The 20,747-nt window shown below is 37.1% G+C and overlaps 1 protein-coding gene and 1 pseudogene across 8 annotated transcripts in view; both read left to right on the forward strand.

Annotated features, from left to right (window-relative positions):
• LRRC63 (leucine rich repeat containing 63) overlaps positions 1-20,747 on the forward strand; it is a 65,882-nt gene that overhangs the window by 41,195 nt on the left and 3,940 nt on the right. For 5 of the 7 annotated variants that reach the window (XM_017951227.3, XM_017951224.3, XM_017951225.3 and 2 more), the window contains exons 8-10: positions 4,544-4,681; positions 9,013-9,096; positions 13,980-14,219. In XM_017951227.3, coding sequence (XP_017806716.2) covers positions 4,544-4,681; positions 9,013-9,096; positions 13,980-14,219 — 462 coding nt within the window. Of the gene's footprint in view, positions 1-4,543; positions 4,682-6,620; positions 8,987-9,012; positions 9,097-13,979; positions 14,220-20,747 lie in introns of those variants that run through there. The other 2 variants (XM_017951229.3, XM_009191906.4) reach the window with 2 other exon arrangements.
• On the forward strand, positions 17,496-18,597 carry LOC116270530 (annotated as a pseudogene). Its single transcript, XR_004178600.1, has one exon. The product of XR_004178600.1 is annotated as a protein Abitram pseudogene (transcript).

Consider the following 20,747-nt stretch of genomic DNA (forward strand, 5'->3'; position numbering starts at 1 on the left):
TACATATAAATATATATGTGCATATACAGCATCTAAACATGAATTCCTACTGAAAAATCTATAATCATAATTATACACTTTTAATAATCATAACTACCATTTAAGCAAAATAAATTCCTAAAGCAAGTGAAATGTGATTATAACTAAAAGGTCAACATTTTGTTCCTTATTTAGATATTGGGCAAATAAGTATGAATTGTTGATTATTCATACTTTCAAAAAGTTTGCGGAAGCTATTTTTAAAAAAATATTAGTGTTTCTAAAAGCACTGTATTTTTATTAAATAACATAGGATACGTATGCATATCAAGGAAAGAGTGACAGCATATTAAAGCCAAGAATGAAAAACATAATGGGGAAAACTTAACTTCATTGGCCTCGAAGACTTCAAGCAAGCTCTGACATAATAAAAATTTTATTTGCAAAGCTTGTTCAGTGAAAACTCACCAGGAGGGCATTTATACAGTGAAGAATGAAGGTGCTGAATTCTTCATATCTAAGGGTTGTTGTCAGAACTCTACCTTGCTGAGCAAAGAAGACCTCACACAGTGTGGTGAGACTTAGAGATCAGTAACTGAATTAAATTGAGTGAAATTTAGTAAACTAAACAATTATGTAATATATTTGAGATATTCTAGCTCCACGTAAATTCTGGAGTGTGGACATTATTACCATCACAAGCAATTGCACTGATACACTTTGACTGTTATACTTTCATTCTTGTAATTAATTCAGCAGATGTTCATGAAGCATCTATTTTAATGCCGTGTGCTCCTAGGAGCTCACCACCTAAAAGGAAGGCAGATAATTGAATACAATTGAGTAAAGTAAAATAATGGAGATGTACACAGTAAAATGTATGAGTTACATGTAGCCCATTCTTAAGGGTAAGAGATGGTTCCCTGGAAGATGTGGTATTTGATCCAAAGATGTTTGAGTGTGAATTAGGTGGATTAAACAGGAGAGATAACAAAGGATAGTTGGGCCAATGATAGGGTGGATATTTCTTCAATGAAAAGTGACAACGTATATGAAAAGAAGTAGCATATATAACATGAGATGGGAAATACAGGCAGTTTGCTGTTTTTGAAGCTTAGAGGGCAATGCCAAGTGGTAATAAATGGTACAGATTATCTGGGAAGCCTTGTGAACTAAGGTAAAGAATTTATGCTGTATGCAGTGAGAAACCTTTACAGGTTTTCCATAGGTGTGTGGTAGAGTCAAACTTATATTTTAGGTTATTCTAGTGGTAGTGTGGAGGATGGATGTGAGGGGATAAACAGAATTAAAGGTGATCAGTTGGAAAGCCATTGCAGTAGTTCAAGCAAGAGATGAAGAGAACTTGGACCAAGGCAATGGTAGTGAGCATGGAGAAGGAGGAATAAATTGTTATGAAATTGAAGTAAAACCTGTAATACCTAGAATTGAGACACAGAGGCTGTAAGGAACAGAAGAATCAAAGTAAAAAAAAAAAAGTCAATTCAAGGTAACACCCAGATTTCTAGTTAGAGTGAAACAATTCAATCATGTAAAATATATTTATTGAGTATTTATTAAATACTGGGCTCTGTCCTAAGCATTGAGTTTAGATTGTTAAAAGAAAGGGGCATGATCTTTTCCCTTATGGGGTTTAGAATCCAGAGAAGGATACAGGAATTTTAATAAACGCCATAATAAATATATGAATATGTAAATATAAAACATTCTAAGGGCTTTGACTGAAAAGAACAATATGATGTCAGGAGAAAAAAAATTGAGTCACTAAGAAAGGCGTATCTGAGGAAATGACATTTAAGCAGAAGTTTATGAATCCAGGCCAAGAATAGGAAAAAGAATATTAATGCAGTGGGAATAACATGTGAGGTAAAAAGGCTTGGACTCCTCAAAGGCTGACAGGAAGCCAGCATGGCTTAGAGTAAAACCCAGGTGAGGTTTAGGAGTTGGATGGGGACTACATCCCATGAAGCTTTGAGGGTCAGGTGAGACATTTATAATTTATTTAAAGTGCATTGAGAAGCCATTGGTTGTTTTTAAGCACCAGAGTGACAAGGCTGAGGAGGTTTGAATGAAGAAAAATAATGAGTTTTGTTTTAGATTAACATGTTGGTTTTAGATTTCTGTTTTCCATCACAAATCTAGACTTAGACATATTAACCTCACAGGAGAGTTTTGTGCTGGAGATATTTCTGGAGAAACGTCTGTGTTTCAAAGACAGACAGATAAAGAAGAAATTATAAAAGACTAAGGAAAAGCCTGAAATTGCATAAAGAGAACCAAGTGTATCATGGAAGTCAGGGAAGTGGATTATTTTGAAAAAGAAGGATGACCAACAGTGTCAAATACAATAGAGAAGCTCAGTAAGAGTAAAGGTGAGAACAGTTTTAGTGGAATGATGGCAATAAAAGCCAGCTTGCAGTGGGTTGTGATGGAATGGGAAGAGAGAAATTGGTAATAGTGTAGACCATTCTTTGTAGAACTTTAGAGGCAACGTGAGAAGAGCAATTAGATAAAAGCTATAGAGAATGTGGGATCTTAGAAACATTTTTGTCGGCCGGGCGCGGTGGCTCAAGCCTGTAATCCCAGCACTTTGGGAGGCCGAGACGGGCGGATCACGAGGTCAGGAGATCGAGACCATCCTGGCTAACACGGTGAAACCCCGTCTCTACTAAAAAATACAAAAAACTAGCCGGGCGAAGTGGCGGGCGCCTGTGGTCCCAGCTACTCGGGAGGCTGAGGCAGGAGAATGGCGTGAACCCGGGAGGCGGAGCTTGCAGTGAGCTGAGATCCAGCCACCGCACTCCAGCCTGGGCGACAGAGCCAGACTCAGTCTCAAAAAAAAAAAAAAAAAAAAAAAAAGAAACATTTTTGTCGTTAGTTTTTTAAAGACTCGGGCATATTTACAGGATGTTGGAAAGAAACCAATAGGGAATAGATTGAAGATGTGGAAGGATGATAGATGATGCAGAATTTCACAGGAGATGGGAGGGGAAGAAGTCATCAGCTCAGGTGGAGATTCTGGTCTTGAACAGGAGGAGTAACCCTTATCTTCTAAAACTGGAGGTAGGTCCTAAAAATGAACATGTAAAACATATAGTTATAGGGGTAAGAAAACAGGAAATTCATTTAGTCAACAAAGATTTATTTAGCTCCTATAATGCATCAGTTGAGAGAGATTACTATGAAATAACTTCAGATAATCTTTGAGAGCAAGAAGAATAATGATTGAAAAAAAATTTTAAAGGAAGTTGTGATGATTTAGTATTGCTATTGAGAGGAATGGAAAAGAACAGAGCACAGAAAAGTGAATGTTTGAGAGACAATGCTGTGGGCTTAGCTGAGACTGTTCTGGAAAATTCTAAAAGTTGATTGATACAACAAATGATTCTTTGAGTCTGACATCTTTCACTCAACATAAATTTTGGGGATTCACCTATGTTGTATATATCAGTATTCCATTCCTTTTTAATGATGACCTCATGTCACATGGCCTCAGCCATTTCAGCAAAGTCAAAAATAGAAATGGGATTAACTGGGAATGAAATCTGTGGACAAGTCTTTTGTCTTATGGAATGATACCCATGAAATACATGGGAACCCCACCAGGTTCTTGAAGATTTTATACTAATAGAAATGTTGCCAGAGTGTATTAAGGACAAAGACAGTATGAAATGAAAAAAGGCTGTCAGATCTCCAAAATTCCATGGTCAGGAAACAGCTGAATATGTGTGCCAACTTTCATGAAAAAGGGAGGATGATTCAGAGGGTGGTGCTAGGAACCGGGGAGGATGAAGCCAGGAGCACAGAAGGTGGAGCTGTGATTCCAAAAGACAGAGCCAGGAGCCAGGAGGGCAGAAACTGGAAAGCAGGCGGCAGAGCTGGGAGCTACTGCTCATTATTCCCAGGCCTGGAAACCAAATGAAGTTTACTCAGTCCTATTTCAGAATTGCTTGGGATTGGTAATTCCTGTTTACCTTTCATTTTCTCCCTTTTGGACCAGAATATCTATAACTTATCCTATGCCTGTCTCACCATTGTATTTTGAGAGCAGATAACTTGTTTCTTTAATTTCATAGATCCACAAATGGAGAAAAGTTGTACTTCTGGATGAGTTATATCTGGAGCCTCACCTATACCTGATTTAGATGATGAGATATGGGACTTTGGAGATTTAGATGAGATGTTGAACTTTGAGTTGATGCTGTAAAGGGTTAAGACCTTTCAGAGATTGAGATAAGTGAATGTATTTTGCATGTGGGATAGATGTGAATCTTTAGGGATGAACTGTGATAGGCAGAATAATGGTCCCCAAAGATGTTCGTATTCTACCAGAACCTGTGAATATGCTATATTACAGGGCAAAGGGAAATTAAGTTTGGAGATGAAATTAAGGGTTCTAATCAGCTGATCTTAAAGTAGGGAGATTATTCTGGATTAGTTGAGTGGTCCCAATCAAATCACATGAGCTCTTAAAAATGGAAGGGGGATGCAGAAGCATTTGTCAGATACCACCTGAGGACTTGGCTTGCTTTTGTTGGTTTTGAAGATTGAGGAAGGGAGCCACGAGTCAAGGAATGAGGCAGCTTGAAAACCTGGGAATGGCCTTCAGCATACAGGCAACAAGAAAACAAGGGCCTCAGTTCTACAGCCGTAAAGAATTGAATTCTGCCAACAGCCTGCATGAGTAAGGAAACAGATTTTTCTAGAGCCTCCAGATAGGAATGCAGTCCTACTGATGCCTTAATTTTAGTAGGGTGAGAGCTGTGCAGACTTCAGACCTATATAACTATAATTAACAAATCTGTGTTGTTGTACACCACTGTTTGTGTTGCAATTTGTTATGGCAGTAACAGCTAAACTAAAACTAAAACTAAACCAGTCAAAGATTTCAACTCTTGTGGGGAGTTGAAACTCTTGTTTATTTGGCTAAGTATTGTATTTAAAAGATTGTCTTTTTAATTCTTTTCATTATTAGTCTTTTTCTTATAGTTTCCGTATGTTAAAATATGCATACATATTTTTTCCCAGATTTATTATTTTGGTACCTTCTCAAAGTTTTACTAAAAGTATAATGGAGTACTTTCACTGTTATCTTTGCATTCCTAACAAGATCTTGCTAAGTTTCATGAGACTCAAAGTGATAGAGTAGAAAAAGCAAGATACTTTCAGAGGCAAGCTCTGCCCCTTATGTGCTATAGACTCTGGCAAGCCACTGACCTACTCTTTTTTTTTTTTCTTTTTTTTTCTTTTTTTTTGAGACAGAATCTTGCTCTTGTTGCCCAGGCTGGAGTGCAATGGCAGGATCTTGGCTCACCACAACCTCTGCCTCGCAGGTTCAAGCAATTCTCCTGCTTCAGCCTCCTGAGTAGCTGGGATTACAGGCATGCGCCACCATGCCTGGCTAATTTTTTGTATTTTTAGTAGAGACTGGGTTTCACCATATTGGCCAGGATGGTCTCGAACTCCTGACCTCGTGATCCGCCCGCCTTGGCCTCCCACAGTGCTGGGATTACAGGCGTGAGCCCCCGTGCCAGACCCTGACCTACTCTTAACTTCAGTTTCCATCTGAAAGTTTAGAAAACTAACACTTGTCTTCAAGGATGTTACAAAAATTAGGTAAGAAAATCTTGTAAATTGGCTGGGCGTGGTGGCTCACCATGTAATCCCAGCACTTTGGAAGGCCAGGGTGGGCGAATCACGAGGTCAGGAGATCAAGACCATCCTGGCCAACATGGTGAAACCCCATCTCTACTAAAAATACAAAAATTAACCGGGCATGGTGGCACGTGCCTGTAATCCCAGCTACTCAGGAGGCTGAGGCAGGAGAATCGCTTGAACCAGGGGAGTTGGAAGTTGCAGTGAACTGAGATCACGCAGCTGCACTCCAGCCCGGCGACAGAGTGAGATCCGTCTCAAAAAAAAAAAAAAAAATCTCGTAAATTATTTTTAAAATCCTTCAATTATTTTCACAGATTTGTCTCTTTTCCTTTATTTCTAAAGTAAAATAAAAGGTGCAATATTTTTGAAATTATGTAACGATTGTTTCAATGTAGGGCAAATTAGAAGTTAATAAAGAAAAAAAAAATTCTATTTGAGTAAAGCACACACGTACTGAGGCCTACATTTTTGTTCCTAAGGTTTTGCTTTGAGCTGCTTAGGGCATACTGTGTGAGGCAGCATGGAGGCAGGAAAGCTCAGCTTCCGCGGAAGAACAGGGGCCTCCTATTGGGGGCGGGTGGATCGACACTCCCATGTTATGCTTGGAACGTTATTACTATAAAAAGCTCTTTGGTTTGTCTTTTCAACTCTCTTATAAAATGAAGCTAATGAATCACTTCAAAAATCCAAATTTTTTTTTCTCTTCCCAAAGCTTTTGTAGAAAAGATAAAAGATAAAAAAGGGAGAAAAAGGGAGGTGGGGTGAAGAAAAGTAAAGGACAGAGACAGGTTTTAGACTCATGCCCTGAGGTTATGCAGAAACAACTGTGGCAAAGGTTAAAACAAAAAGTTTTTATCTTTTCCTCAGTGGATAGCAGGAGAAAAATGACATAGAAAATAGCTACTTCAACTAAGGGAGTCAAATCTTTGCCTTACTTGTTTGACTCAATTTGCTTTAATTGGCAGGTACGTTCTTTGGGAAAGAGAAACTACTTGGAACAAAAAGAACCTAACAGCCTACTTGAAAGCCCTGTCTTAAGAGCAGATTGTGAAATTGTACACGTTTATTTCCCCATATTGTTATTTATTAAAGAAGGGGATTAAATTGCCTTGCCTCCACATATCTGATGAAAAGGGATAGCTACATTTTATTTCATACCAAATTGGATAAATTGCTTAACCTCTTACAGCTTCCATTTTTTTAAATCTGTAAAAAACAACAATCCTATATTGGTATGGTAAAAGATCATTCTAAATTGCCATATAGTAGGCTTTTAATAAATACTTATATCAGTGTGGTGGTCATTGCTGATAATACATGAAATTATTAATGCTAGTCTAATCTTGCAAGCTAACAGAAGGGCTCTAGTTTAAGCAGCTCATTGGCCAATAATATGCTACTAAATAAAGCAATGAAATAAATGTAAAAAATTTTACACATCCTAAAAAATGTGATAGATTTGGTACTGGTGGGGCATAGAGTATCAGACCAAACTGAGGGTGTCGGAACAGATTTTCTCTGTAAAAACCATATATAAATGACGTAAACTTCAACTCTAGAACCTATTCAGCTTCCTCAGTGCTGCCTACACCTGTTACATCTCACAGTCAGCAGGAATATGTCATCCATAGTGAAAGCCTGGAACCAAACTAGGTTGCCAGAGCCAAAGAAATACGGAAGATAGAATGACTCCAGAAACTGCCTGAGGCAAGAAAATGATATGATATTGAATTGAAAGACAGAGCAAATGGTATTAACATTTTCTTTACCGAGATGATAAGAAGTCAGAGATGAACATTGAATTGAAAAGGCATTTCTTTTGTTTTCCTAGTCAATCTCATTAACTTCTCAGAGCAAATTATTTTAAATTAACTGGGGTCACCATTCCTTTCATTCAGTTATGATTTACTCAGCACTTACCATGTACTAGACGCTGTGTAAGGCATTGGATATATAGAAATATAAAATTGAATCCGTGTCCTCTGGAAGCTCATAATTTTAGGAGGCAGACATTTATTGCACAATGTGATGGGTACTATGAGAGGGTAAGAAGAGAAGTACAGAAGAGGCATCTCACCCAGTCTGAAGGATTTGGGAAGAGTTTGTTGGATGATATCTGAGCCAAGACAAAAAATGAAAAGACAACGATCAAAGAGTCAAGCTTGGGGAAATTTTACGTGTTATTTAGAGATATGTGATAACTGGTTAATTCAGGGAATTTTAGCAAATAAATGCTGGACCACAGAGGAATATGGGGGACAAGTAGCGTGGGACCAGATCATGAGGACCTTATATGCCATGTTAAGATAGTAAGAAGTTAGTGAAAAATTCTGCTCATGATGCCTTAAAAATCATACAAATCACTTTTCACCTTTTATTTATATGGAAAACAAGAAAGTCTTTGAGAACAGCACATACAAAGAAGGGGGTGTTTACTAGGGGTTATGATGGCTACGATACTGAGGCCTTGAATTCCAGTCTTCAAGAAGCAATTCCCACTTCCATCCCCTAGGAGTCACGGCTTGTGACAGCACAACTATGTTTTTACAGACTGTTTGTATTCTTTGGTTCTCACCTTTAAGTACCTGTCTTGATGGAAAGAAAGATCAAAGGTATTTTACTAAAAAAGTCTTAATGCAATTGTAGTGGGTTGACTAGCATCCCTCAGAAATTCATGTCCATATAGAACCTTAGAATGTGACCCTGTTTGGAGATAGGGTCTTTGCCGATGCAGTTAGTTAATATAAGGTCATACTTACACTAACTTGGTTAAGCGTGGGCCCCAAATTCGATGGCTATTGTCCCTATAAGAAAGTCATGTGAAGACAAAGACAGAGGTTGGAATTATGCTGCCACAAGCCATGACATGCCAAAGGTCGCAGGCAACCACTGGAAGCTGGGGGAGAAGCAAGGGACAGTTTCTCCCTCAGAGCCTCCAAAGGGAACCAGCCCTGCTGACACCTTCATTTTGGACTTCTGGCCCTCTGAACTGTGAGAAAATACATTTCTGTTACTTTAAGCCACCCAGATGATGGTAATTTGTTATGTCATCTCTAGGAAACTTATGTGACAAGCAAAAAAAAAAAAAAAGTAAGTAATAATGAAAACTTCTCAGGTGACTTTTTCTAAATAGGGCCTTGTCCACTCCAAAAATCTCAAACTGGTCTTAATGGATAGATGAGTAATTCTTAGGAATTTTCACAGTAATTACACCATCTATAATGAAAAGAAGTTGATATAAATTTCAAGATCTTAGAAATCTGGTTTCTATACTCCTGCCTACTTACTCAAGTACTTATTTATTCCCAGTGATGATACATAATCATTTCTACAATTAATTTTTTCTTTCTATTTAAGGTTATTTTCCTTGTCTTATCTTGAAGAACTTGATGTTTCCTATAATGAACTTACTTTTATTCCAAATGAAATTCAGAAACTCAGGTATTTTGGAAGTACATAGAAAGTTATATGCCCCTTAATTATATATTTAATAATGATTGTGATGGAGAAAATTGAGTCCTTTCATTTATTTAATAGCCATAAAATGTAATCTGTGAAGTACAAAGTTTACCAAACATGTAATTTGAATGATTGGTGTATAGTATTTTTAAGACATAACATTTTCAGGATTTAAAGAACAGTACAGATGACTACTTAACAGAATGGATAAGCTACTTACGTACATTTGTCTCTTTGTGTACCTGTGACTCTTACTATGTTTCATTTATTTTTTGTAAGGAAATACATATACGCAAAATGCTAATAATACAAAATATAATTTTTGTGCAAAGCTTCAATTCTAACATTAATAAAACTCAAGTTTACCTATGTCCTTATAGGTCAGTATCATACTGTTTTGATTGTGACTTCAGAATAATTTTTAATAACTAGTAGGGAGATTATTTTTCAGTAATAGTCTCTTAACTGTTCTCTTTAGAACATAATCCTTATGATCATTTTGTGTAATTTCTAGCACATCCAGCAACACACATAATCACAAAGTTAGAATTTTAATTGCAATTGCATAGAGTTTACTCATAAATTTGGGAGAATTTATATTTTTGATGATAAATTTTTCCACTCTAAAACATTTTTTTCATTTTTTCAGATCTCATTTTATGTTCTTCATAAGAATTTATGAGTCACTTCATATTTTTCCTAATAACTTTTTCTAAGTGTTTTATAATTGTGATTGTTACTATGAATGTAATGTAATATTTCTCTTATTTCCACTTGCTAACTATTTTCAGTACAGAATAGAGAAAAGCTATGTACTTCTTTATATTAACTTAAAACTAATGTATGTAACCAAGTTCTCCTGTTAGTTCTGATTTAGTTTTACTGCATTTTATTTTGTTTCCTAGGAACGTAATCTTCCATTTAGCAGAATGAGATAATTTTATCTCTGCTTTTAAAATATTTAAATCAATTATTTAATTTCCTATGTGAGAATCTCTATATTTTAGTAGGAAACTTCAGCCTGTTCATATTTATTATGACCAACATATTTAATTTTTTGCTTTTCATTTTACTTTGTACTTAGTATTTATTTACTTTCCCCCTTTCCTGCCTATTTTTTTAGGATGCTGTTTATTCTCTTTTTAAATTTTTGAATTTATTTTACTTTTAATTTTTAGAGACAGGATCTCACTCTGTCGCCCAGGCTGGAGTGCAGTGGCACGATCATAGCTCACTACGGCCTTGAACTCCTGGACTCCCACAATTCTCCTGCCTCAACCTCCTGAACAGCTGGGACTACAGGTGTACACCACCATGCCTCGCTGATTTTTTTTATATTTTGTAGAGATGGGGGTCTCACTATGTTGCCCAATCTGGTCTCAAGCTCCTGGCCTCAAGTGATCCTACCACCTCTTTTTTTCTATCTTATTAATTTTGGCATTCTATTGTACTTCCCTAATCTGTTAGTGGTGATCTTTCCTTTTCCCAAACTCATAATCAAACACATTTTCTTTAATGTTTTATAAAGGCAAAATAAAAACTACTTCCCCCACCATGCTGCCTTCTTCTGCTGTTCGTTGAGACCTTTAGAACACTGTTATTTTCCTACTTTCTTTCCAAACTCATCTTCCCCTTATCCAACTCTAGGCTTTGCTGAAATAGTTTAGAAAATTTTGTTTCAGATTCTCATTAGTATTTTCCTTTGCATCATGTCTCTTTTTATTAAAGAATGTTTATTTAGCACTTAAATCTTACAAGTATTTTAGTTCATTCTCCTTTTGTATTTATCTGTATGTATTTCAAGACTCATTGTTTACAGCTGTTTCACTCCTTTCCTGTCACCTGGAACCTGGCCATGTCTCTTTTGATTCATTGGCTGTTTAGCTTTTTTCCTTAAGTATTTTCCTCAGATGGAATCCATAGGTAATTTTTCTCGGAATCTTTAACCCTGACAAATAAATGATGTCCGGAGTGAATGGACAAGCTTGCATTCAGCATGTTTCACAGTAACCTCCATGATTGTGTCCTCCTCTAGTTCCCAGGGTGCTGGGGAGGCACCTGATGCCAATTTGATTCTTTTTTTCTCCCTAAGTGACTTTCATTCTTAACTGGAAAGACTAAGATTCTCCCATAATCTTTGACCTTTCAGAATTGTATTAGATTATGCTTACAAGTTGTCTTTTTTTAAAACTGTCTTTCCTGGAATTCAGTGAATTCTTCTAATCAGCCAGCTCAAACTTCTCTTTTCTGGTTAAGAAAATATGTTTAACTATTTCCTCATCTGTTTCATATTTTCTTCCTAAAATGCCTATATTTACATGTCAGATCTCCTAGATCTGTCTTCCATGGTACTAGATTTTTCCTCATGGTTTTTCTTTCTTTCTTTATTTTTTTGTTTTGAATTATTTCTTCTACTTTGTCTTTGCCTCTAATTTGGATCCCCATGAAGACCATGTTCTTCTTTCATTCATCCACTTAACTTTTTAGTTTTACAAATTATGCATTTTGGTTCCAGAACATCTCTGTGTGTCTGTGTGTGTTATATTTGAATCTTGTTTCCCCACCCCCCTCCCCAACTTTTTATCCATCCCTCCACAGAAGGTGCTTGTCCCAGGACCTTTGCTTTGTGTGTTCTATGTGTTTTTCTCTTCTGGCCACTCTTTTTTCCATGCAAGTCCAATGGCAGTCACAGAACACCACTGAGAATGCTAAGAAAGTGAGTGGTGGACCAGGAGGAAGCTTCTCTGCACCCCAAAGTGCTCAGCTGCCAAGGCAGTCTCAACACAGAGCTATTCTAGCTTTAAGGATGGTTTAGCGGCCAGGCACAGTGGCTCACAGCTGTACTCCTAGCACTTTGGGAGGCCGAGGCGGGTGGATTGCCTGATAGCCACTAACAGATTAGGGAAGTACAATAGAATGCCAAAATTAATAAGATAGAATAAAAGAAGTGATAGGATCACTTGAGGCCAGGAGCTTGAGACCAGACTGGACAACATAGTGAGACTCCTATCTCTACAAAATATAAAAAAATTAGCGAGGCATGGTGGTGTACACCTGAGGTCAGGCATTCAAGACCAGCCTGGCCAACATGGCGAAACCCTGTCTCTACTAAAAATACAAAAATTAGCCAGGCATGGCGGTAGTGGGCGCCTGTAATCCCAGCTACTTGTGAGACTGAGGCAAGAGAATCACTTGAACCCAAGGGGCAGAGGTTGCAGTGAGCCAAGATCGGGCCACTTCACTCCAGCCTGGGCAACACAGTGAGACTCCATCTCAAAAAAAAAAAAAAAAAAGGTTTAGCCTCCCCCTAACTCTCTTAGAACTCATTGAGGGGAAGGAGGCAGCTAAACAGGTGTGTCCTCCAAGGTAGACCAACTCAGACAGGGAGAGCCTCACCATGGCTGTTCTGGTGAGCCGTGGTGAACCTTCACTAGCATTTGCCTAGGGGGTGCCACACTCATTCTGATTGTCCACATAGAGTTTGTATTTCTCAGCTTGGGCTACTATAACAAAATACTATAGGCTGGGAAGTTATAAAAACCAGAAATTTATTTCCCACAGGCTGGGAAGTCCAATATCAAGGCCCCAGCAGATGTGGTGTCTGGTGACGGCCCCCTTCCTCATAGATAGCCATCTTCTCACTCTAACCTCACATGGCAGAAGGGGTGAGGGGTCTCTCAAGTCTCTTTTATAAGGGCACTAATCTCACTTATGAGGGCTCCCACCCTGACCTAGTCACCTCCTAAAGGCCCCACCTCCAAATACCATCAACTTAAGGTGAAGATTTCAACATTTAAATTTTGAGGGGACAGAAACATTCAGACCAGAGCAGGACTCTCTCCTGCTGGCCCCTAGGCTTGTGATTTGTGCAGAAGAAAAAGGTGGCCATGCCAGCTCTCTCAGGACTGTGGCAGAGTCCAGGATCTTGCTCACCTTTTTCAGACCATGAGAGGTGAATTAGTCAAACTCTGGTTGAGGGATGAAGAGAGCTGAGGTGCCATCTTCCTAGCCTCATTGTTTTAAATACCCTTGTTGATCACATTTTAATGTTATCAGCAGGAGTCATAAATAAGTTACACTGTGTGGATATAAGATGTGAAACTAGACTGTAAATGAGAATCTAGAGGCCCTCAGCAATTTGTTTCCTAAAGTTCATATATCAGCCTTTTCACCTCTAATACATTTGACAAGTTGGACCAGCCTTCGATTTGATTTTGATGGGTCTCTCATGAATAGACTCTTTTCTGTCTGCTTCTAGGGCTAATTAGAAAGGAGATACATGACTGTACAAAAATACCATTGAGGCAAATGAAAATAAGAAAATCAGTAATGTTGGCTCTGTTTGAATAAAGAATAAGGGTTATTAGAAGTAATTGACACAGAAAAAACCCAGAGGACCCAGTTAATGAAAAGTTTAAGCACAAAATAGCACATAATATGTTTTGATAGCATAAATTTCACTATTTTGATTGGGCTTGAATGAAAAAATATATACGTATTGATGTTTAATTTGTCTATGAAAATATATTCTGTGAATCATACTATACTATATTTTATGTAATATGACATTGATTAGTCTTGTGTTTGTGGATATTTTTTGTTCCATAGTGATGACATATTGCAAAAATCCAAACTATATACTTAAACTGTGCTATTCGCTCAAATGCACTTATTTGCATAATACTATATTGGTTCAGTTGCTTTAGAAATTAATTCTATTGATTCTAAAGAAATACTTAAATTCATACTTGTGTTTTATTGGTACTAGGTTTGATGCCAATTTTTAAGAACGATTGAGGCAGAATTTTACTTTAATATTATGAATTGTGTAATACCTTTTAAAGTCTGGTGTCCTTTATTTACAGATCACTTGAAAGACTGACTGTTGATGGGAATGAACTGAATTTTTTCCCACATGGAATTTTGAAGCTTAACCTGACAAAAATTCAGTTTGAGAATAATTTCACTCATCCTTGTTTTTGGAGAGAGAATTCTTTGAATAATCCACAACAACTTACTCAAATTATTTCTTTGTTCATTGTCCAAAATAAACTACATAAATTTTATGATAAGATCCCAGTAGAAGTTCAGAAGTTACTAAACTGGTGAGCAAATGCTAAAGCCCTTTTAACCAAACTATATCTTTAAGCATTTAAAACGTTCTTCATTACAGGCTTAGATGACAGTGTCACTAACACGCACACGTACTCCGTGACACACACAAAACCATACACACAATTCTTTACATCGCTCCACCCAGTTCTTCAGGTATAATAATGTAGTCTGAATCCAACCCCATTGTGTGATATTCTCAAGTTGTTACTTAACTCCAGTGTGAAATGTTAGTTGTCTATATGGTGGTTGCATAAATCTTTTCTATGAATTTCTGAGTTCATAGAAGTGGATTCTTCCAAAAAAATTATTTGGCTCCAGGCACACTATTCTGGGAGGTGTTTCACTCCACTGTGACATCATGGAGACCAGGAATAGAGCAGGCATGCATGGAGTAACCTCCCTCACGGTATCAATGACCAGCGTTGGAATCATTGCCTAATCTCAAGACCAGGGTACTTAAACTCCCACATCCTTACAGTCCACTTAGGCTTGTTACTTATTTTCTTCAGATGGTAGAAGACCACTTTTATTGAATTACTGGCCATCAGTGCTTAGGTTATTAATTTAACAAATATTTGCTATATGCCTAAGTAAAATGGCTTCCCAGGCATATATAAATTATAAACATTGACTCAATAAAAGGCAGGAAACCTAAACAGCCTAGTAACTATTGGAGAAATTGAACAGTAGTTAAAAATCTACCAATGAAAAAGGAACTAGGCCCAGAAGGTTTTGATTTTAACGTATTAAGATGTCAATATTAGTGAATGCACATGAGAAAGTAAGAAAAATCACAAAGGCAGTAATTTTTTTGAAGAATTATAACCTAACTGGTGTGTGATAAACAGATATGGGATCATGAGATTTGGATTCACCACAAGGTACTTGGGAAGCTGAATTTGAGATTCCTAAATTAAATGTGGACTCCAAAAGAGGCTTAATGGTCCCAGAGCAGTGAACTAACTCTCCCAGCATAAAAAAATGTTTTTGAGAGAAACATCCTCCATTTAGACTGTAAATGTTCCAGAAAATTATGTTCAAATGAATATTAGCTCGCAGCTTAAAGAAATTTCCAAATATATGAGGAAACAAGCCACCAAGAAAAAAGCAAAACAATCAAACAGATACTAATTTCCAAGGACCTAGGATATTAGTATTGCAACTGTGACCAGAAAAACATGAGAAAGAAATGTTAAGTAAAATGAAATTCTAGAAACTAAAAAATAATAGTTAACATTAACTCAATGCATGAGTTAAACAGCAGATTATACACACATGAAGAGAGATCTGAAGAAATTATAGTAAATATGCAGACAGGAGGTAAAGAGAATGGAGAAAAAAGGACAAGATTTAACGTACACTTACAGACCCAGAAAGTGAGAACAGAGAGAATGGTGGGAGTCATTATTCAATGAGATATTGGCTACGGATTCTTAGAAGTAAAAGATGTGAATTCACAGACATCATCAGGAGCTCTATAAAAGCTAAGTAAAATACCTTGTGGCAAAACTGAAGAACCCCAAAAACAAAGATAAGAACCTAAAATCAGCCAGGAAAAAAAAAATCACTTACAAAAAACAACAAATCAACTGTCAGCAACAGTGGACCAGTGACTGAAAAAAAATATTATTTTGCCCAGCAAAGCTTTCAAGAACAAGAGAAAACATGGTATTTTTATATAAACCAAAACAGAATTTGCTCCCAATAAATTTTCTCCAAAGGAAGTTACAAAGGGTGTACATCGACAAAAGAAAAATGATTCCGGAAGCAAGTTCTGAGAGGCAAGAAGGAATGGTGAGAAAAGCAGTTGGAAAATATGTAGGTAAACAAACATGATCTCTATGAAATCCTAATAACAAATACGGGGTTTAAGAAATATAACTAAAACCAGACATCAAACAGTTAGAAATATAATTTTTAAAAGATACTTTTTATGATAGGAAGAAACAAACCTAATGTATAAATATATTAAGTGAAAAATGTGTGAAACATTATGGAAAAAAAGCTAAATCTTTATAAAATAGTGAAGGCTGAATTAAATGGAAGAGATATAGATACTTAGGGATAATAAGATTCAGTACTAAAAACACATGTTATTCCCAAATAGAGCTATAAATTCAATGCAATTCTGGTGAAGATGCCAATAGAATGTTCTCAGGAACTTGATAAGCTTATTCTAAAACGTATGTGGAAAAGCAGAGGCTCCAAAATAGCCAAAAGAAACCTGAAAAAGATGCCTAACATAAGAGGCTTGCCCACCAGACATCAAGACTTACTACAAAGTTAGAGAAGGCAATAAAGGTTGGTATTAAGTTCAAGGAAAGGCAAATCAACCAATGGAAGAGAAAACAACCCAGTTATTTTGTTCTGATGCATGTAGGAAAACTTGACATTTGACAGAATAGCCCTGTGGATCAGTAGTGAAAGAATAGACTTTTGACTAAATGATGCTGAGACATTTGGTCATCCACAAGGAAAAAACAATAAAATCAGATTCCTGCTATATATATGGCACCATCAGACACACAAAAAAATCATTTCCATTTTGATTAAAGATTTAAATATGAAAAGCAAAACTTTAAAGCTTTTACAAGCAAGTGTAGAAGGCTCTCTATGACTTCATGGTAGGCAGACATATCTTAAACGCAATGCAAAAAATATAAACAGTAAAGCAAAGTTTTATAAATTTGACAAAAGTGTAATATTTACGTACATATAAGATACTATCAATGAAATTAAAAGACGGGCCGGGCGCGGTGGCTCAAGCCTGTAATCCCAGCACTTTGGGAGGCTGAGACGAGCGGATCACGAGGTCAGGAGATCAAGACCATCCTGGCTAACACGGTGAAACCCCGTCTCTACTAAAAAATACAAAAAACTAGCCGGGCGCGGTGGCGGGCGCCTGTAGTCCCAGCTACTCGGGAGGCTGAGGCAGGAGAATGGCGTAAACCCGCGAGGCAGAGCTTGCAGTGAGCTGAGATCTGGCCACTGCACTCCAGCCTGGGCGGCAGGGCGAGACTTCGTCTCAAAAAAAAAAAAAAAAAAAAAAAGAAATTAAAAGACAAGCCATTAACTGGAAGAAGATATTGCAATGCTTAAAATAGTTGAATAATATATATATATTATTACTATATATATACACACACACACACATATATAAAGAGAGAGAGAGAGAGAGAGTAGTCATCCCTTATCCTTGGGAGATGCATTCCAAGACCTCCAGTGGATGCCCGAAACCATGGGTAGCACTGAACCTTATATACATTGTGCTTTTCTATACATGCATATCTATGATAAAGTTTAATTTATAGGGGTGGTGGCGCCTGAGGTCACCATGGCTACCAAGCACAAAACTGCAGAGCCAGTGGTACCTTTGTTTGTGGATTGATACTTCATTCACTGGTACAAAGCAGATGTCAAAGGAAAATCTTGTGAGGACCACTGTATACCACAGCACTCTAACCGAATATGTGTCACCACATTGACAGAATCTCATCCAGTTCTTCAAAGTGGAAAAACAATTAAAAGCATTCCCTGTCAGATCAGTACCAACTGTAGCAGACTTCAGAACAAGGTCTCTGGGAAATGTAAGCGGGGGGCACAGTTTCTAACAGAACTTGCACCGCTCTGTAAGATTTACTGTTCAGATGGCGAAGCATATACTGTATCTAGTTGTGTTAGAGGATGTTCGATGGAAGTGATTGAACACATTCTCCATAAGCCATCTATTCTTCAAGAAAAGCCATCCACTGAAGGCTACATTGCAGTTGAGTTACCCAAATTTGAAGAAAGTAAAAACATAACAGAAGGGTTACTGACACAAAAACAGTATGAAGAAGTCATGGTGAAAATGCATTAATGCCATGCATCAACGTCACAAGGACTGACATGGAGCAAAAAGCAAAGCAGAATTCTTGTTACCTGGCCTAAACCATCAGTGCACGAAAGGAGAACCAGTATATGTGAAGCATACTTCACAGCCATATGCCGGGGAGGCCTAATGCTTCACTTAACTTCGTTTTCCCTCTCTGGCTTTCGTAATGAGCCTTGGTTCCCATTTGTCTTCAGCCTGCCAGATCTGGCCTGCCCTTGTACTCACCCTGTTCTCTTGCATCTCTCTAACAACTGGCATGCAAGGAATGTTTTTTTCTGATTAAAAACAAGCAAACAAAGCTCTTTGAAGAAAATATAGAAAATATAGGAAAGTTTTAAGTAGCCAAGTAAAAATAATTTACTCATTATCCCATAATCCAGCAGTAAATACATTTGACCCTTGAACAACATGGGTTTGAACTGTGAGAGGGAACCATAAACGAATCAAAAATATATCATTAACCAAACACAAAACCCACTTATAGAGCAGGCTGACTTTTCATATACTCAGTTTCCAGAAGACCGACTGCAGGACTTGAGTTATGTGTGGATTTGGGTATATATGGAAGGTCCTGGAACGAATCCCCCATGTAAACCAAGGGATAACTGTACTACATTTTAACCTACTTCTGTTTGAACATTATAGTATGGTTATTGCTTTTGCCTCATTGTCCTATTAGTTTGAAGTTTGAAAAAACCTAACCCACCTTTCTTACCCAATCTGCTATATAATGTGACTACCAAAAAGTCTAGTCCCAGCCCATCTGCCTCAACGCCTCTCCCTTTTAGGTTGTAGGGAAGAGGCCAGAGTGCAGACTATATCTTCTGCCCTCCTTATGCCAACAAGGTGGCCTTCCCCTCTGAAACAAAGTAAAACTGCAACACTGTGACTGCTGAAATGAGGGACATGTGAAAAGGCTCTGAACAATACAACAGCTTTCCTAGGAAATGTATTATAATGCAGTGGGAAGCTAATTCTTGAAATATGCATATTGTAGTCACTCAGTCTCACATACTCTAGTTACCAGCAAATAAGTTACTGAGAATATGTCATGCAAAGGCATGGAAGCCTTTGAAAGGAACAAATGCTTTCACATCATTTAAACTAAAAACAAAAAAACAACCTCCAACAACAATGAATTTATAGTTTAAGATTGATTTACACTGAATTTCAAATAAAAGGACTATACAACTTGTCATCTTTCTGTAAGGGCTGTAACACATAAATACATTTCAATATCCCTGTTTTTAAATAAAATATACATTTATACAGAAAAAAGTTTATAAATTAGGCACAGTAAGAGATAACTAATAATAACAATAACTAATAACTAATAAAATAACTAATAATAAAGTAGGACAATAATAACAGTATGCCAGTATCACTACTGTTGCTCTTTGGGGCAATTATTAAGTAAAATAAGGGTTACCTAAACAAGTACTGCAGTACCACAACAGTTGATTTGATAACTCAGAGGGCAACAATGGGTAGAGTCTACAAGGTGGATACATTGGACAAAGAGATATAATTCCTGTCCCAGGTGGGCAGTTTAAAACTTACAAATTGCTTATTTATGGGATTTTTCATTTATTATTTTTGGACCACAGTTGATAACTGAAACTGTGGAAAGCAACACCTTGGATAAGAGGACACTACTGTATATCTTCCATAAATCAATAAGAAAAGATATAAACCGTAGACAAGTAGATAAGTGATAGGAATGTGAAATTCATGGATGACAATACACAGATAGGTAATAAACATGAAGAATGTGAAATCTCACTAGTAATCAAGAAACTGCAATGTAAAATAGCAACAAGCTTTTTTTAACCTACCTATTTTATCAAAATTTACAAGATTGATATTGTGCTAGCTTTGGATGCCCGAAAATATGACTATCATCATGTATCATTGTTGGTACTATAAATTGGTGAAAGCTTCTTGGAGGGCAATTTGACAGTTTCTTAGTCTTTAAAATAGCACCTTAAATCTTAGGAATCTGTCTTACAGAAATAGTTACATGTAAACACAAAGTTAGATACGGGGATTATAACTGCAGCCTAAAACTGCATCAGTCAGAGAGTGGTAAAATAACTTACGGCATATTCATACTATGAAACATTATGATGCTATTAATAAGAATGAAGTTTTATTCTTAAGTTTTGACTTGGAAATGTTGTCCAAGTCAAAAAAATGTTTTGACTTGGAAAGTTGTTCAAGACATTTCATTAAACTTTCCAAGTCAAAAAGATGCTTTGACTTGGAAAGTTATCCAAGACATTTCATTAAATTACAAAAGCAAGTTATTCCCACAGACACATACATACAGAGCGAGGGAGCACACACGTGAGAAAGATTCCATTTATGTAAGAAACAGTTACGTATCTAGGAGCTGGAGGGGGCAACCCAAGCCAAGAGCTTTAGTTACTCTAGGGAGAGGAGTTGCAGTGACTGAAGAGAAGAATAAGCAGGAATCTCTGTGTTTTTCTCTATATATTTCTATATTGTTTGGAAATTTTACAAGGACTCATTCATGTAAATAAAAACTGATACAAGTGAATTATAAATAACAGCAGCTGGAGGAGGAGCTAATGACAAATAGTTGGGGACAAGGGGAAAGATACAGGGATGAAATAGTATTTGA

Source organism: Papio anubis, chromosome 15 (assembly GCF_008728515.1).
Source record: "Papio anubis isolate 15944 chromosome 15, Panubis1.0, whole genome shotgun sequence".
NCBI lineage: Eukaryota > Metazoa > Chordata > Mammalia > Primates > Cercopithecidae > Papio > Papio anubis.